At 52.4% G+C, this 17,340-nt stretch overlaps 10 protein-coding genes across 10 annotated transcripts; 7 read left to right on the top strand and 3 right to left on the bottom strand.

Annotated features, from left to right (window-relative positions):
• Positions 1-270: 270 nt before the first annotated feature.
• On the bottom strand, positions 271-1,674 carry A1O7_08553 (uridine kinase; the record flags this gene model as incomplete). The annotated part of the gene is made up of 1 exon (XM_007762544.1): positions 271-1,674. The coding sequence occupies one exon, from the start codon at positions 1,672-1,674 to the stop codon at positions 271-273; it is 1,404 nt and encodes a 467-aa protein (XP_007760734.1).
• Positions 1,675-2,053: 379 nt separating this feature from the next.
• Positions 2,054-3,037, top strand: A1O7_08552 (uncharacterized protein; the record flags this gene model as incomplete). Its single annotated transcript, XM_007762543.1, has 2 exons — positions 2,054-2,379; positions 2,428-3,037. 2 exons carry the CDS (start codon positions 2,054-2,056, stop codon positions 3,035-3,037), a joined length of 936 nt encoding a protein of 311 aa, XP_007760733.1.
• Positions 3,038-4,746: 1,709 nt separating this feature from the next.
• A1O7_08551 (uncharacterized protein) lies at positions 4,747-5,451 on the top strand (the record flags this gene model as incomplete). The annotated part of the gene is made up of 1 exon (XM_007762542.1): positions 4,747-5,451. The coding sequence occupies one exon, from the start codon at positions 4,747-4,749 to the stop codon at positions 5,449-5,451; it is 705 nt and encodes a 234-aa protein (XP_007760732.1).
• A 489-nt stretch (positions 5,452-5,940) lies between these two features.
• On the top strand, positions 5,941-6,255 carry A1O7_08550 (uncharacterized protein; the record flags this gene model as incomplete). Its single annotated transcript, XM_007762541.1, has 1 exon — positions 5,941-6,255. One exon carries the CDS (start codon positions 5,941-5,943, stop codon positions 6,253-6,255), a length of 315 nt encoding a protein of 104 aa, XP_007760731.1.
• A 618-nt stretch (positions 6,256-6,873) lies between these two features.
• A1O7_08549 (uncharacterized protein) lies at positions 6,874-8,547 on the top strand (the record flags this gene model as incomplete). Its single annotated transcript, XM_007762540.1, has 1 exon — positions 6,874-8,547. One exon carries the CDS (start codon positions 6,874-6,876, stop codon positions 8,545-8,547), a length of 1,674 nt encoding a protein of 557 aa, XP_007760730.1.
• Positions 8,548-8,832: 285 nt separating this feature from the next.
• On the top strand, positions 8,833-9,408 carry A1O7_08548 (uncharacterized protein). Its single transcript, XM_007762539.1, has 2 exons — positions 8,833-9,039; positions 9,092-9,408. Exon 2 carries the CDS (start codon positions 9,095-9,097, stop codon positions 9,356-9,358), a length of 264 nt encoding a protein of 87 aa, XP_007760729.1. The 5' UTR covers positions 8,833-9,039; positions 9,092-9,094; the 3' UTR covers positions 9,359-9,408.
• A 1,437-nt stretch (positions 9,409-10,845) lies between these two features.
• A1O7_08547 (uncharacterized protein) lies at positions 10,846-11,356 on the top strand (the record flags this gene model as incomplete). Its single annotated transcript, XM_007762538.1, has 2 exons — positions 10,846-11,061; positions 11,129-11,356. 2 exons carry the CDS (start codon positions 10,846-10,848, stop codon positions 11,354-11,356), a joined length of 444 nt encoding a protein of 147 aa, XP_007760728.1.
• Positions 11,357-11,736: 380 nt separating this feature from the next.
• On the top strand, positions 11,737-12,356 carry A1O7_08546 (uncharacterized protein; the record flags this gene model as incomplete). Its single annotated transcript, XM_007762537.1, has 3 exons — positions 11,737-11,863; positions 11,922-11,996; positions 12,046-12,356. 3 exons carry the CDS (start codon positions 11,737-11,739, stop codon positions 12,354-12,356), a joined length of 513 nt encoding a protein of 170 aa, XP_007760727.1.
• Positions 12,357-12,379: 23 nt separating this feature from the next.
• On the bottom strand, positions 12,380-12,898 carry A1O7_08545 (uncharacterized protein; the record flags this gene model as incomplete). Its single annotated transcript, XM_007762536.1, has 1 exon — positions 12,380-12,898. One exon carries the CDS (start codon positions 12,896-12,898, stop codon positions 12,380-12,382), a length of 519 nt encoding a protein of 172 aa, XP_007760726.1.
• A 2,297-nt stretch (positions 12,899-15,195) lies between these two features.
• Positions 15,196-16,088, bottom strand: A1O7_08544 (uncharacterized protein; the record flags this gene model as incomplete). Its single annotated transcript, XM_007762535.1, has 4 exons — positions 15,196-15,526; positions 15,631-15,638; positions 15,691-15,882; positions 15,939-16,088. 4 exons carry the CDS (start codon positions 16,086-16,088, stop codon positions 15,196-15,198), a joined length of 681 nt encoding a protein of 226 aa, XP_007760725.1.
• Between the last annotated feature and the right edge of the window lie 1,252 nt (positions 16,089-17,340).

The following is a 17,340-nucleotide window of genomic DNA, read 5'->3' as shown; positions in this document are numbered from 1 at the left end:
GTGAAAACGAGTTGATCGGCCAGAAGACGTCCCTGATGTCGAGTAGTACTAGATTTGTAACCGTCGTTGCCTGTGTGTTGACGGACGCTCTGACTATCGAGTATCTTGACTTGGAAGCTGTGATGAAGATGAGGTCCTTCTCAAGGGCATCATGCGGTGCTTAAATAGTTGTGCTGTCGTCCCTGTGCCTTGTTGAGGACCTAGAGTGAGTTGAGGACCTAGAAAGAAAGCTCGACATTAGGTTTGGTTGAAGCCCTTTCAACACCCACATTAGCAACCAAAGTATTTTTCTTCAACCCATCGTTTCTCGTGGTCCTCAATAATGTTGGCTACCACAGCCTTGATCTTGGGAAACACTGTCATCAGCCTCTTCAAGCCACGACGGCCGGCCAAACAAGTGACGAATACGATTCTCGCTTCTGCGACTCCGTGATCCACGAGGACCTTTACAGCCATCAACGCCGCTCCGCCACTCGACATCTGCGGGTCTAAAAGCATGACCGTCTCGTGCTCCCCGATGTCTGGGAATAATTTCAGGTAGTGTAGTTCTGGTTCTCCAGTGCGAATGTTGGACTGGATGAGTAGTCGCCCGGTCAGACAGTCCGGCAGAGTCCGCTTCAGACCAGTCTCCATGCAACTTCCGCCGCGGAGAATGACCACAGCGGAAATCGTGCCCGCGGATTTCAGGCCAGAATAGGCGAACTTCTGCGAGGTGGAGATTTCATGAGCCACGTAGTTATGACAGTCCAGGGCTTTTTCGATCAGCAAGGCCGTCAACCGGTCGAAATAGAAGATGAAATCGACCTGATCTGTTATTGGATTCCGTAGGATCGTTGACACGGCTGTGATTTGTGGTGTGCCCCCAAGTACGATCACGTTCTCAGGGAGCTTGTAGATATCCACTTGTTGACCCAGCCTTTCCAGCTCGGCATTATGCTTGATGGATTTCTCCTTGAGGATCTGTCTTGTTTGATTGACGATCATCTGAATCGCCATCTTGTTCTGCATGCCTCGTGGGACAATGAGGTCTGCGGTTTCTCGTTGCGGCTCGACGTACTTCTGGAATACTGGTTTGACGTATCTGAACCATTGTTTGATTGTCCCTTCAATGGTGCGGCCTCGCTCCCTCACATCCCGGACGATGCGTCTTGACAAGCACACGTCCGCATCGGCCTCTACGAATATCTTCATGTCGAGCAGCTCTAGCACCCTTGGGTCGTGCAGAGCAAGGATTCCTTCGAGAACCACAATATGTGGCGAGTATAGTGAAACGGTCTTCTCCAACCTCTGATGTTGCTGGAACGAGTAGACGGGAATATCGGTTCTCTTTCCTTGCTTCAGGCTGAGAAGCTTTGCCACTAGAAGGTCAAAATCGATCGACTCTGGAGAGTCAAGATCCCATTCATTACGATGCGCCAAGGCGTTTTGTTCGGGCGTGAGTGATTTGTAGAACGAATCGATAGACAAGATGATGACCCAGGGCAGGTTCAGAGACTGAACGATCTCAATAGCTAGACTTGTCTTCCCCGAGCCCGAAGATCCAGCGATACCAATGATGCTCATGTCCGCCCATGGTGGAGTGTATCGGGCTTTCTGTGGAAGATCTGCCGCCTCTGCTGCTTTTCGGGCTGATGCGAGAATTGAAACCTTTTTCAGATCTGTCTCATCTGACATCTTTCCTTCGGATACCCTCCTTCCTGCCCGGGACGAGGGTTTCTTGGCTGATTAGTCGCTCGCTGTACACACCTCGAACGAGGTGCGTTGTTGGGCTAGATGAGCAGTACCAGGACTGTCACTTCAATCGGCTAGGAAGGGGTTGAATGTAGACTCGAATGAATTCAACGCCAGGCGCCTAACCAATGCCGAGTTGACCAAAGCTGTAAGAGTTTCTGGAGCTGCAGTAACGTAGCAATGAAGAACAGTGAGCACTCCGTATTGCCTGTGGAGATGGAGCAGCGCGGAGTGGTGGAACTATTTTCCACCTGAGCGGCATTGCTACTTGTGCATCCTCTGTCCTGCACTTGCGCCCAACAACTCTTCCTTGCGAAGGACGATGGACCTCAATACCCTCTCAGCCAACTGGAGGAAACTACAGGCAAAGCTCAAGGCCTCCACCAGCGGGATCTCTCCCAGACAGACCTCATCCCACCATGGCGTAAAGCGCAAGCAGGATCACCGTCAGCGTACTTCGCGGGAGTCTCTTGCGGAGGCCTCGAAACCTAGGAAACGGCTGCGCGCTGGCAAGAGCATGGCTCAGAATCGCAACAACTCTATCGAAAAGGTGTCGGTCAAGGAAGCCGAGAACAATGAGAATGTGCAGAGACCCAGACTTGCTCCTCTCGCTGCTTCAGACAAGGTCAATGCTGGACTGTCAGCCGAGTAAGTCTATACGTCCGCCCGTACTGCTTGATGCTAACTCATTCTTAGGGTAGAAATCGGCAGATACGTCGCCCTGGATTGCGAGATGGTTGGAGTCGGGCCTAACCCCGACCGAGAGTCCGCCCTCGCCCGCGTTAGCATTGTGAACTATAACGGGGATCAAGTCTACGACTCCTACGTTCTTCCACTGGAACCGGTGACCGACTACAGGACACATGTTAGCGGGATATCAGCAAAACACATCGAGGTTGCCAGGCCGTTGAAAGAGGTGCAAGCGGACGTGGTGAAGATCCTCCAGGACAGAGTTCTCATCGGTCACTCCATAAGACACGATCTAGCGGCATTGATGTTGAGCCACCCGCAGCGAGATGTTCGTGACACTTCTCGCCACCCGCCCTACAGGAAGATTGCCGGAGGCAGCTATCCGAAGCTGAAGATCCTCGCATCAGAACTGTTGGGTACGGAGATCCAAGACGGTGAGCACTCAAGCGTCGAAGATGCTCGAGCCTGCATGATGCTCTTCCGGAAAGACAAAGCTGCGTTTGAACGAGAACATTCCAAGAGATGGCCCACACCACAGGCACCGACTCAGACACAGCAGGAGGCTGAAGCACCGACAAAGCCTCGTAAGCATAAGAAAAAGAAAAAGAAGCACTAGGACCATCGCTTTGAACGGACAAACAGACTTCGCTCTGGACGAGTACTGTTGCGCCACGGTATAGAGTCTGCGCCTAACTAGGTCTGAGGTCCTCAACTCTGTCGACAACCAGCAGACTTTGGCTACCTTTCTGGATCGACCAGTTATTGGCAGTCGGTAGGTGACCAGGTGGGACGATATATTTCCGGATGGAGTCTCCTCTCTCATTTGTGCCTCAAAACTTGAACTTGGGCATTGTGATGCATTGAATGACTGCAATGCCTGCATTCTATTTGACGATGCGAAATACCTGGCAAGAAGCCCGCGGTCAACTGCTTCGACCTTCTCAGTATTTATAATCTTATCAGAAGGCCCTTTCCCAGACACAACGAGCGCACCGCAGTCGTACAGAAGAATACCGATATTGCCTGTGAATCATACTCTTCGGGAATGCGTCGAGTCAATCCGCAAAATCTCTCTACTCACCGCTCCACGTCAAAGAAGTGATTGACATGCGGTGTTCGGAAATCCTTGATGGCAAATCTGCCGCAGCTGGTGCCAATCTTCAGCACGTGGTCCGACGGTTTTCAGTTGCATTTCCGATGACTCGGTCCAGCTTTTGCCCCCTGCTTCCTCCAGTGAGTCCCTCTTCTTTTCCTCTACCACTTTGGAGACCGAGTCCTATGGCGGGAGCAGGAGCGTGTCGTCTCATTCGGAAACAAAGCCTGCGAACATTACACTGCTGGGATCACAGCGTATGCTAATGCTCAAATGAGCGTTTCTCTGTGTTTGTTCCTCCGTTGGAGCAGTCACGCCGATGGTAGGAGAGGTAGGTAGTCGATATCTTTGCATCTTGACATTTTGTTCCAGTTGGTGATCAGAACCTGAATATCTCAATCCCGCACATCCAATTCAATACCGGCTTACTCTCAATTACTGCTCACACGGGAAAAAGGCTGTCAAATCCGAACATTTCACTTCGGCAGAGCATACCGGACCAGCAGACAGAACGACCGAACAACGACAATTCATCTTCATTTGGAGCCGCAGGCGCTTGGTACAGCGAGAGAGGTAATACACTGGTCTGAGCTGCCATTGGAATGCGTGATCGAGCAAGGGTACTCACCCAAGCTCGCGTAGGCGTGGTACGAGTAATATCTTGGTTCAGGGCCAACTTTGGCTTCCCGCTCGCATGGATACTCTGTGGCTCGAGCAGTTGACCGTTGCGAGAAAGTGCCTTGCCTACATAGAGCATGTCTTCTCGCCGGCGGTCCTCCCTGCAAGTTATGCTCCGGCACCGCTTGGTGTAGTGTTTCCTTTGGTTGATGCCGCATTGACCGTCCAACAGATCAAGGCTTCAAGATTGAGAATACCAGGCCCCTGGTAAGGTGGTTTCCTGACAGGCAAAGCCGATGGTGGTGTCTGGCACGTGGTTTTCATGGAGCAAGAGCTTCTTGGAACAAGGTTTAGAGGAACCTTTCGTGGGCAATGTATCTCCGCAACCCCGTCTTCAGAACCTCGGTCCACCTTCATCTGGCCGGTTCTGCAGTACGAAGAGGAAAACCCCCTCCCAAGCATCACCCAGCCTGGTCTCGGCGACTCGTTGTCGCCTCCAATCAGCAAAGCTGGAATTGGTATTTCAAACCCTACACCACCAGAACCTCAACCTTACAATGCCAGTGCTTTTGACTTCCTAGGACTTGTACCTCTAGAGCTTCAGTTCACCCACCATGCCGCCCGAAACCAGTGCTCTGACCGAGGAGCAGCGTGCCGCGCGCCTGATGGAAGCTCAGAACATGGCGTTCGAGCTCTTCCGCGAAATCGAGCGAGACTTAATCCGGCCTGGAATCAGCGAAAAGGCCTTGAGCGACGAGATCCACGAACTCGGAGCGAAGCGCCACAACGTCCGAACCCACTGGCACAAACGCGTTGTCCGAAGTGGTCCCAATACGCTCATGCCGTATGCGGAGAACCCTCCGGACCGTGTCATCCAGCCTGATGACATTCTGTTCGTGGATCTGGGCCCGGTATTCGAGGCATGGGAGGCTGATTTCGGCCGCACTTTCGTGCTAGGCGACGATCCAATGAAAAAGAAGCTGCACGACGCACTCGAGCCCGTCTGGACCACGGTCAAGGCCCGCTACCGGGAGAAGCCCAACATGACGGGATGTCAGCTCTATGATATCGCGTGCGACGAGGCCCGGAAGCATGGGTGGGAATTTGGCGGGCAGATCGCGGGGCATCTTGTCGGGTCGTTTCCGCACGAGCGTATCCCAAACGACAAGATCACGCTCTACATTACAAAGGGCAATACGCAGTCGATGGACCAGTCCGATGCTGAAGGTCACAAGCGGCATTGGATTCTCGAAGTGCATTTGGTCGACCGCGAGCGCCAGATCGGGGCGTTTATGGAGCAGCTTCTAACGATTGATTGAGGCGGCTACGATACCAGAATCAGGGTACAAAACGATCTTGAGCTCTCCTTCTCCTTCTCTATGCGTTCAACTTCTTTCTTTTCAAGGTCTTGTTGATTCATACTAGTGGGTTTGATCGTTGCCGATTCAGATCTCATGGCTGTCCGGGACACCTAGGTGTCATGGACCTGAGCAACAAGTCTCCGGAGAGGCCCGTGTTGCTGTCGGAGATCCCAGCAGCGAAGGTGACAGGATCGACGAGTATCCGTAGATCTCCTACTGGGTGTCTACATACCTGGGGAATAATGGCTGACGCGGATCAAGATCTCCATGAGCCTCTGTGGTGGGCATGTCCGCGGCTTCTCGCCTAAACGGGTAATCACTGCAGGCTGCTAAGGACTATCTCTAGTATACAAGTAGGTCTACTCGAGATATAGAGTCAGCTGGTCCCGAGGAGTCACTCATCTCGGACTTTTGGCCACTATCAGTTGCAGCTCCTCCTACAACGCTATGGGCATCCTTCCAGCCCGCAAAGCAGTTGCCTTCAAGGTTCATGCTGGCCAAGAGGTCAAGGTGATCAACACCTATGGCAAGCAAGTCGTCGACTTCTGGGCTTTCAACCCTCGGGAGCCCAACGACTTCCTGTCCATGGTGCACACGAGAACAATTCTGCTCAAGGTATCCTTAGCAAAGGGTGATGTCCTGTACAGCACGCGTAGGCAGCCGATGCTCGTTTTGGCCGATGACACGACTATGGGTGTGCACGACATGATCTGGTCCGCGTGCGATGCTGAACGATACCGCATGCAAGGCTTCGATGGGTAACACCAGTAAACCTAAGGTGGCGTGCAGACTTTTCTAGTAGCATGAAATCTGGCATCGTAAAGTCGATATATCTTTCTCCAAGCTCTCGATCGTCATCAGCTCTTGCCTCGCTGGAAGTCATCTATTCTTTTCAGCAACGCCTCCATGGACAGGTGCGATGGCGACCGCGAAGAGAAGGAGCCACAATAGGCTCCGTGCCTTTACCGTGTTGTGAAATATAAAACGGCCCTCGTTACGAAGATTTCGCAGCCAAGTCTAAAGTAGAAAAAGGCATGGTACAGTCTTTCCCGAAACCGCCCTCCCCTTTGCTGACACATTGCAGCTTTCTCCACGGAAAGTTGAGATATTAGCCGACTATGCTACGCCTAATCAGTAATAGTTCATCCCTCAATCTGCCCATGACCAAGCAGAAGATCTGTCCCCGCTCTTCGTTCTCTAGTCAGCCGCCCGGGGCCTGGGAATGACTCATTTGGCCGGAAAAGTTTCAATTGACGGCGAGTAAGTGAGGTGGCCATTAAGATCACCCTTACTGTCTCATCAATTCGCATCAAATACCAGACTTACTCCAGTCAGTCACGAATCTACCGAACCTCCTAATCGTGCCCACAGGCCGTCAAAATGGCTACCGCCGACGAAGTAGCATTGCCATATCACGAGCCAGGTATCGTCACTATCTTGACTCTGGTCTCATTTATACTGTTGCTTAACGTCGCCAACCATATCATCGATAAGATACTTTACTGTGGCCTCCTCGTGCAGCTGTTCCTCGGTATTGGGTGGGGAACTCCTGGAGCAAACTGGCTCGGCCGGGATTTTGAGCATGTTGCCGTTAACCTGGGATATCTTGGGCTTCTCCTTATTGTATACGAAGGAGGATTGATGACCTCTTTTAAGGCTCTGAAAGACAACGTTCTCTTATCGCTTGGTGTCGCAATCACTGGTATTGCTCTTCCAATCTCGGCTTCCTATATTCTGGTCACCCTAGTGGAGGCAACACCGTTACAGGCATTCGCCGCAGGAGCTGCGCTATGCTCTACGAGTTTAGGAACAACATTTACTGTCATGAAGGCCAGTAGCTTATCTACCACCAAGATGGGCATCGTGCTTACAAGTGCGGCAATGATGGATGATGTTGTTGGACTTGTGATGGTCCAAGTCATCTCTAATTTAGGAGGCACATCTTCCTCCTTTAGCGCCGTTACCATTGTACGACCCATTTGCGTCTCAATAGGTTTCGTGTGCGCCGTCCCGCTGGCAGCTCGCTTCATTGTCCAACCGTTTACGACTTGGTTGAACGGTAAACGGACAACTAGCCCCACTGGCTATATTAACTACGTGCTAACTCGGGATACAACTGCTCTGATTATTCACACGGCGATCCTGGTTTGTCTGATAACCGCAACAACTTACGCTGGTACTTCAAACTTATTCGCAGCCTACCTAGCCGGTGCATCAATCAACTGGTGGGACAACACCCTCTCACACCCAACTTTTCATGGGTCTGGCAGAAATCTTTCGATCGATCACACCGACCGCTCCCAGTCTATGTTGAGCGCGCCATCTAGCACATCTGGAATCGAGGTTTTCAAACGCTTCTTCTACCAACCACTTCAGCGGATTCTAAAACCACTATTCTTTGCATCCATTGGCTTCTCAGTACCTATCACCCGCATGTTCACCGGCGGTGTCATCTGGCGTGGGGTCATTTATACGATATTCATGTTCATTTCTAAATTTGCGTGTGGCTTTTGGCTCATGCGCCTGCCTGGTCTGGCAGCCGGTGTCTTAGGGCTGAAACGAAGCTCTAACACAGAGAAGAAGCTTACAGGTGCTAACAAGATAGGAGCCACAGCCGCAGCAGCTGGTTCGGGTAGCGTCTCGGACCCTCAGAAAGCATCTTTAGACGACTTGCCAGCGCCAAAGTCTTCTGCTATACCAGAGAAAAAGCAATCTGCGTCACGACAGAGCAATGAGGGTCGCGTTCGCACCAGGTCCACGGTCACTTCCACCTTGAAACCCATATCACTTTATCCTGGCTGCATCGTAGGAAGCGCCATGGTAGCCCGCGGTGAAATCGGGTTTCTTATCTCCGCGCTTGCGGAAAGTAATGGCATTTTCGGTGGTGAACCCAATGCTTCCATCTTCTTGATTGTTACGTGGGCAATTATGCTGTGCACTATTGTAGGACCGGTAATTGTTGGAACATTGGTGGCAAGAGTTAAAAAAATGGAGGGTAGAGCAGGAGAAGGGCAGGGCCGAGAAGGAGTGCTGGGAGAATGGGGTGTTCGCTGAGCGCAAATAATCACCATTTTCTAGGTACATCCAACAACATGGGTGACCGGTGGGACGAGGTCGAAGCAGCTTTCTTGAGAGCTTTCACGTTGTAGCCTCAAAGTGAGACTGACGCCGGCTTGAGTACTATACTGTAGGTTCCAAGTATTCCCGAAGAACCTTTTCAGTGTTCGCGTTGTATTGGAAATATCACAGAAAGATCCATTGAAGGCTACTACGGATCAAGTTTAGCTAAAATTACAAAGTGTCCCGCAAAGGGGAGGGCGGAGGGCGGTTTCCGGAAGCTCTGTAAAACAAAAGGAAGAGCAGACAAGAAAGGAGAGAACGACACAGCGACGAAAGAGAAAGCGAGGCTGGCTTAACAAAACATTTCTACTCTGGCAGATATGCGGGTTTGAATTCACGGTCTGTCTCCTCAATCCCGAGAGCGGGCAGGTGACTTTTTTCCAGACGCCTAATGGAGGATCGTTGCCACGTAGCATCGAAGATCTCGTAAGTCATCGACCCGATCTACCGTGAGCTGCTGAGCGCTAAGCTCGGTCAGAAGATGACCGATCAAGAAGCAGAGGTCCTGTCCACAAAGGATTTTGAGCACGTTGGGGGAAGGGAAATGCTCGCACAAAGCCAAGACCAAGTGCAAAGTCGAGGCGGAGCCAACCTACGCAGGGCCACTTCCAGAACAGAACGTTGCCAAAGGGGAGACGGAGGAGGATACTCCTCCACAACACTTCGTTGCCGGACCCATCGGCCTTTGGAACTGATAGTCCGAGCTATAAGAAGTTCCCATTTGACACGGAGCAGAACAAGCTGAATCTTGTTGAATCAAGGTTACTGGAAGAGCTGAATTTCAATAGGTATAGTCCTATAGACGTCAACATTACCAGTCTTTCATACCCCGACTTTTCACAATTGTGCTAGGTCTTGTACAGTTTTCAGAATGATTTTGCCGCCGCCATGCCAATAGCTAGGTTTCCAGTTCTCCCTCCACTCGGGAGATAGAGCAGTCATGCAGCATTCTGTGGGAGTCTCAATGGGCTTGCTATGTCCTGGACTACGTGCGGGTCGGCTAGTGACCACAAAGGTCAAGGAGATATTGCTCGACACCCCCGGCCGAGCGGAACCTCCACGACGGGCCTCCACTCCGACCGCTCTAGGTAGCCAGCTCAGTTTAGCCGTGCGGCTAATCACCAGGCCAGACTTCAAAAACGCAGGGCACTTGAGTTCTTCGTGTGAATTAAGTCATTCAAAAGAACCTGGCGGATAAGCTTTTTGAGGGCAACGCCACAATGCCCATGATCCCCACACCTTCGTCGATTACCGCCCGTAAACATGGTACCTTACAACAGCGCAACGAAGTAGTCGCGCGCGTATGCGAGAACAAATCAAACATATGCCAAACTTCCTCGTCCTCCAGTCAACGTGAGAGTCCTTTGCTTAGCTAGTGCTAGCTTGCTGCATATGCAGTGGATCCACTCATTCGCTACATTCCGACCTTGATGTCCTTCTCAACCAAGTGAGCTGAAGTTTCGGATGCGGCCATTCCTGGCTCCCTACCCTCGCAATGACGAGACGGATAGGGCGCGTGGGATTGGGTCTAATAAGTGTACTTCTTACTGGTGGAAGGTCTTGGCAATATAAAAGCCTACAAATAAGCCTCAACAGAGGTCGAACAATCCACACTTTTGAATGTCTTTTTCAAGTTTTGGCCCGGTTCCAGAACTTCAGCATTAGCGCCCGAGCAGTGTACAGTATATACGGCGGATTGGTCTTTTTCTCTCGGAGAAATCTACGTCGCACGACCCTGGTAGTCGCTGAAGTTTGAGTCCACACATGGCGGCAGCGAACGACTCTCCCGCCAGACCTGTTGTCGGTGACGAAAATACCGGGACCCGCCAAGTCCATCGTTTGACATCGCCAGAAAGTACCCCTGAACCTGATAACGCCCGGCTGAAAGAAGACGAGAAGAGGCGCCAGACCCAAAGTCAACCCGGTAAGGGCGAAGGCCAAGGGTCAGATACCAGGAACCCGAAATCGTCCGGAGAAGTACTCGGGTGTGCTCTCCCGGCGCTCCTCCGTACCCTGCCGTGCCTCCCTCGACGCTCCCCCGTGCTCGGCCGGGCATCCTCGATGCTCCGTCACGTGCGCGATTAAAGCGGCCTCGCTCCCTTTCCTGAACGAAAACGGTAATGGATAAAGCACAGTTCGGGGCGTATATAATGTACATATATACTATCTATTCGTCCTATCGCAGCCATCATCATCATCATCACCTGAGCCGCAAAGCTGAACATCAACGACATGGCCGATACGGTCCTCGAAAACATGAAGCATTACACACAGAAACTATTGGATGCCTACGCGGCGTGGGATCTCGACGCCATCCTCGCAGACAGGGCGGTAGAGTGCATCTACCACGCCCGTCCGGAGACAGCAGGCATGCCACCAATGAACAACGCGGAGTACCGCCAGTGGTACACCACTGAGATTATGCCATTGATGAAACAGGGCATCAAGGTACCTACATCGACAGGCCACTGAGATGTTGTGGCGGACGGCTCGACTACTAATACGTGCTACATAGTTTGAAGTGCATAACGCTGTCTACGACGCCGAAGCGCACAAGTCGGTCTTGCATGGCATCAGCACGTCGGAATCTGTGGTTGGACCGTATCGGAATGAGTGTATCCTGATCACGTCGTTCAACGAGGCCGGTGACAAAGCTGTCAAGATTGAGGAGATGTTCGATAGTGCGTACTTTCAGCAGTTTAGCCAGCGGTTGCAGGAGTTCATGTCCTCGCGGGAGAAGTAATAGCTTGTGGAAGGGAAGCGCGTGTGGATGCTATGTGCCCCCTTCGCTATCAGTGGGAACATCTCTGTGCTCGTTCGTGTACTGTACGAGGCGCCTGGAATATCGATGGTTGCGATTCGGACACGACATTATTAGAGCGTGCTACTGTATTATTAGAGCAGTCAGCATGAACGAGACGTGACTGATCTCTTTCTTAATTGCCCCCCATCGCGAAGGGCGGGGTGAGCACAAGACAGGCACCACCGCTTTTCCCGATTGGGGCGACGCGCCACAGTTGCGTGTGAGCGCGTCCAGCAGTACGGACTAAGTCCCATCCGTCTTACAGAAGAGTTTCTACAGCACACAGAACTGGATTGGAACTCCTTCAGATACTAGACAAGATGCTTGCATTACAGCGCGTCGATGAGAAAGCCAACAAGCGCACAGCCAACATTCTACCCTGCCGCATACACCACAATGGGCCTACCAAAGTGACCAAACGATATTGGTCGCCTCAAATCGAGAAAGGTGCGTAGTAAACCTTGCCGTCGTCGTGTCTCAAACACATGCTGATATTGTATGTCAGAAGGTACGACGACTTCCTACTTTCGAGGACGCAAGTTACGTGGAAAAGTCATCACCTTGCCTGCGGGATATCGAGGTACTAGACAGTTTGTCTACATTTTGTTACCCGTCTGATATAGTCCTAGGTGTGGTCGCGAAATCGACCGAGAGATACCTCCCACAGCCGATCAAGCCTCAGGAAAGCCCGACTTACACCGCTGTCGACGAAGATATCGAGATCGCGGACGACGAAGAGGAGCCTTCGGAGCCTGTCAGAATCCTTGAAGAGACATCGACTTTCGAGGACATCATCGTCTGGGGGCATGATATCTTGCCAACGATTGAAGATCCTTTTGTCAAAGGCATTGAAGAGTGGATATCCTTTGCTGAAGCCATACACGGTGACCGGGCCAAAGACCACCAACCCGCTGGTGGTGACGAGAAGAAATCCGCTTGACCGATTCCACCATGCTGCAGAGATCACACACTCTGAGTCTCACAATACTCCTTCTTCGCCTTCAACCACTCTTCCTTCAGCCGGATATACCGCTCGGACGCCAGGCATCTCCGCCAGTAGCCCTTGAAGATCTCGCTGGCTTCTTCTTTCTCCTTCCTCTTCCCGTCGACATCCTCCTCAGTCCACTTTCCCAACTGCTTGCCGTCGGCACCGTACTTGCGGCCGCCTTTGTGGTTTGCATACCGCTTGGCGCGAGTCATTCCCATCTGGATGAATTTCCGGGTCATATCTGCTCCAACGAGATCACCTCGATCAACATAGGACTCGAAGATCGACCACAAGGCTGCAGCCGACTTTTGGGCTATTGGTACTGTCCGGAATGCCCAGAATGGTAGGATGAGGCTCTTGTATGGTTCGAAGGACAAGACTCCCATTTCTCCTCGCGCAATTTCGTATGAGAAGCATAGCTGCTTGTCGTCTAGGGCTGGTGCATCGAGGGGTGACTTTGGTGCGACTAGGCTGTCAACGGTTGCCTTGGGCATCTCAGTAGTCGTGAGACGAGCACATTTTGTTCGCAGAACCGAGAGAGTGCGCAGCATTCAAAGAGTCGAGAGACAAAGGGATCACCTCGATGCCCCTGGAGACGGTCGGAGACGGTCATGACGACACATGGTTCAAATGAAACGAGCTTCGCCGCATTTGACGCAGTGTCGCAGCCGGGGAACCGCAATCCTCCCCACGACTCGTTACCATCTCTACTTCTCGAGTTTTGGTAATGGAATGTCTCTGACGGGACAGATCATTATGTCCAAGCATCCGTCTTTGGGCAACAGAGGTACACCGTGGTGGGGTAGCTCGCGCATTTTGGGGTCGTGGTTAAACAGCACCTGACCTTGCAGAGGATACCGTTTGGAGCACCTTGGGTTCAACCCCTAGAAATGCCGCGTGCGCACCCCAACCGACCTGAATTTTGATTTGATGGCTCGCTAGCACAAAGCTGTCTGCCCACTGGTCGCGTTTTCGAAAGGACCCCTGTGCAAGCTGGTCGAGCAGCATTAGTGAACCCAGTCACTGTGGAGTCTGGATGCATCGAGGCCTAGCCAGATGGAAACAAAACACTGGCGTTGCATGACCGCAGCCAGCGATGCGTCAACTGGTTCATCGCGTCGGCGTTACTATGTAACAAGCATCGACCGGTTGTTCGCGTGGCTTTCTCGACGAGAGCTAGTGCATGCACCGCAGCACGAAGACGAACCGATCTTGTGCCCGCTTATCCCGATGAGGAAGCGGCGGCATCCCAATTTTGTCGAGTGCATTCCTGCGGCTGGAGCAGAAGCTTTCACGAACCACATTTGAGACTCGAGGCTGGCTCAGGCAGATGGCATTGCCGCCACGCCGCAAGCAGACAATTAGATACGTGCGGGTTTCTTGGTAATCAACGACCCTTTTACCGGATTCGGGCGGGGGCGGCGCCATCGCATCAAGCCAAGGAGATCGTGCGCCAGGGAAGTGGCTTTCATCTGCTCCATGTCTGTTAGTCGGCGGCACAACAATGCCTTTGCAAAAGCAGGGCCGTTCATACACTTCCCAGCGGTTTTCTCTAAGAGGCTTCACAAGACCAACCTCATCGGGTACGAAGACGCGCAGGAGATTCTGTTCCTCAGCTAAGTGAAGACGCATGCACACCACTCTCTCTCCAGATGATGCGTGATCGCCTCTGTCGACCTTCAGCTTACTAAATTCGCGACCTCAATCCACTTGAACTGCTCTGTGGATGACTACATCTCGCCTAATTAATTACACAACACATCGGGACAGCCTGGACCGCGCAGACCGCTTACGAGCAGGGCGCTGCGCTGATCGAATCTCGCTGCAAACATGTCAGAGCCGTCCTCCTTACGATCAATGCTGCTCTTCGTCAATGCTCGGAGACCGCGGTGTAAGGCTACTCCGGAGCCACATTGTGCGTGAGGCGACCAGGCGAAGATCCTGGCGTCGCATGGAAGGTTTGTCAACTCTGCAGCAGTATCACACCATTTCCACGACGTCGGCGGCAGCGGAAGATCATCGGCAGCATGTCATGCGAACGGCCCCTTCTCGGACATTGTTCGCCGTTGGCTTTTCTAGCACTTGTCGGGACCAGTTCAATGCATATCCCGTTCCGATCTTCGAGCGGATGCCCGTGGCTACGGACCTCTAAGCGTTCACTTCGAGACGTGGCAGACCAGGATGCTAATCCGCCGGCATCAGACATGCAACGTGCAGCGGATATTGACGCCACATCTTTCCTTCTTGGGATGCAGAATCGTTACCGCGGCTAGCTGTTTCACCGGACGCTCCACCACGCAGGTCTCTTCCACGCCATCGTCGCACTTTGCTTGGAGCAGATGCAGAGGCTGTGGCATCGGCTGATCCACGAACTCCACAACACTGGCGTACCACCGCGGTTGTGCCGTTGCTTTGATGGAGCACAGGCTGCAGGATCTGGCATTGCCAGGGCCAACATCAGAATGTTGCGAAGAGCAGTCAGCTCTAGTGCCAAGATTATGCGTCCTTCGGAGCGCCATCTTCCTAGAATTGCAGGCACTTCTTAGCTTCTTGGGCAACTTAGAAGCTTTCGACCAAAAACCTTGTTACAATCGCACCCTGTCTACTCCCATCTAGTAGGGCTGAAGCGACGTCTGGATTCCATTCAAGTTTGATGACTTTGCTGAAGCTTCAACCGTGTCTGGTACGCCACGACCGAAGTACCCCTTTACGCCTGCCTCAACGGTCGACGGCCTGTTCCCGCCGATCGCCGTGCCCCTTAGCGCCGACCCTCGAAACAATGGAGGACTTCCTAGAGTTGTTTCCCATCTTCTAGCCTGTTCTTTTGCGACAAGACTGTCGTTTCCGCCAAGGCTGACACGAAACTTGCATTTTCCGTCATACACTCGGACGCTTCAACTGACAGGCCGCCATCTGCACACTGACGTTCCTTCAGCAGCTGGTTCTCAGCCTCCAACTGTACAATGACTGCCTTGAGTTGGTCGATCACTCCGAGGAGTTCCTGGTTGTGAAGGTGCAAAGTCCTCAGCTGCGACTGCTTCTCGGCCAAGGTCGACGATGCCGTCTCCAATTGCGCCTCTTTACGAGCACGATATGCACGCTGAGCCTTCCTGTTCTGGGCACTAAACGTTCCCTCAAAAGGCATATCAGCCACCCACGTTCTGAATGCTGATGAAAACGGGATCTATAACTTAACCAGCATGGAACGGTTTTGATGAGGACTCACCGTCTTCTCTGAAACCGAGTTAGCTCTAGCAACCGCAGCGGCCGTTCATTGAACACATACTTCACACCTAGATTGTACCACTTCGCAACCCCTGCCATCAGGGTCAATCACCAGGAAATGTGATTCATTCAGCATCCCGCTGAAAGCTCCCGCTGGAAGGATCTCATTTTCACTCTGGTCCTGACAAGAACCCGTCGGCGTAGAGGCTGCAAATGGTGATGTTGCCAAAGTGAGAGAATATGTTGCGAGCAGCTTCGGAGCCGAGGATTAGTTCATCCGTAACCCGGGAGCACCGAGAATCTGCTCACCTGATCCCATTCGCAGTCGCGGAGAGCGGGCTCCTCGTCGTCTTCAAAGCGACCATGGTGAGTGTCGAGGTACACATAGGGGTGAATCGCAGCTTCAGTCCGGACTCTCTTTCCAAAGAAGAATGTGGAGGATGAAGAAGCAGGGTCCATGATTGAAATTCGCCTGAGGCTCGTCAGCCCTTTGTGAGTGGGAAGCCCAGGACTTTATGAGGAGACGATCAGATCTCCGCCCACAGGGTGCATGTATGCGCTATACATACATACTTTGGCTTGTCTTTCGCAGCCCCTCGGTCATGCCGGAAATCAACCCTATGAAGTGAAGGTCACATACATTCAGACCGTCCAGGTAGATGACTTTCGGGCCGACGAGGTCAACAACGGTTCTCAACCTCCAAGCACTTCGCCGTGGCTGTTCTAGCGCAGCGCGGCACAGTACGAGGAGGAGCTCTGATGGTCGCCATATGTCGCCAGAACTCGTGTAGAACTCGGGCCCAACTCGCCACCATCAATATCATGGTACTCCGTACAGTACCGTGTAACACTGCACGTCTCCAACACGCCACAAGTGGAGCCCCACGCCAAAGCAGGGCACACAAGGGGAAGTTGGCAAGGCACACCGATCATATACCCAAATGATACAAGAGCCATCTTACCTAACCAGATTATCTGGACTGAAGGTCTGAATGTACTCCGTAAGCGAACATGGCCAAGAAATGAGCAGATGTGGCTTTGCAGAGGGGAAAATTTCCTTCCTCATGCGGAATAGTGGTGCGACCGGCCTGGCCATTCACGATACTTGGATGGTTCGCCGCATCGAGAAGCTGGTACGAGGTATCGTCTTCTACCATAATACGAAGCATGTATCCCAGCCTCGTTGGCCCGACCTCGCTACCGAAGACTGGAACATAAGATTGTCCAGTCGCATCATTGGCGCCCTTCCAGAATATACCTTTCGCCGCTTTTACTCGGCTCGATACATCACCTGAGCGGCTGAGTCGGACTGCAGTACACTTGTCTGCGGAGTCCAGCAGATGGACGATACCATCAATCCATACCGTACGCAGCGTGTACTGTCTCCTTAACAAACGTGCATTACAGGATATGTTTTCCCGATCGGAGCTCCCTGCTCCATTCAGTATCCACGGGCCAATCCTCTTCTCTCCTCTCTGATGCTATTCTGAGGTCCAGGTCCAGGTCCAGGTCCAAGAGAAAGGCAGTGCGAATCGACATGGTATTTATTGTCTGGAGACGAAGCAGCCACTACCGCCGGCCACCACGATGAATTGACTGACAGAAGTCTTGCGTATGTCGGAGGGGTTCCACCGTTGCTAATGTATTCTCGAGTCGGCCTGGTGAATTGAGCCAAGATGATCTGTGTTGTTGTGACTTTGGCCAATGCAAA

This window comes from Cladophialophora yegresii (assembly GCF_000585515.1).
Source record: "Cladophialophora yegresii CBS 114405 chromosome Unknown aczIN-supercont1.6, whole genome shotgun sequence".
NCBI classification, from domain to species: Eukaryota; Fungi; Ascomycota; class Eurotiomycetes; order Chaetothyriales; family Herpotrichiellaceae; genus Cladophialophora; species Cladophialophora yegresii.
This window is presented reverse-complemented; position numbering and strand designations above follow the sequence as displayed.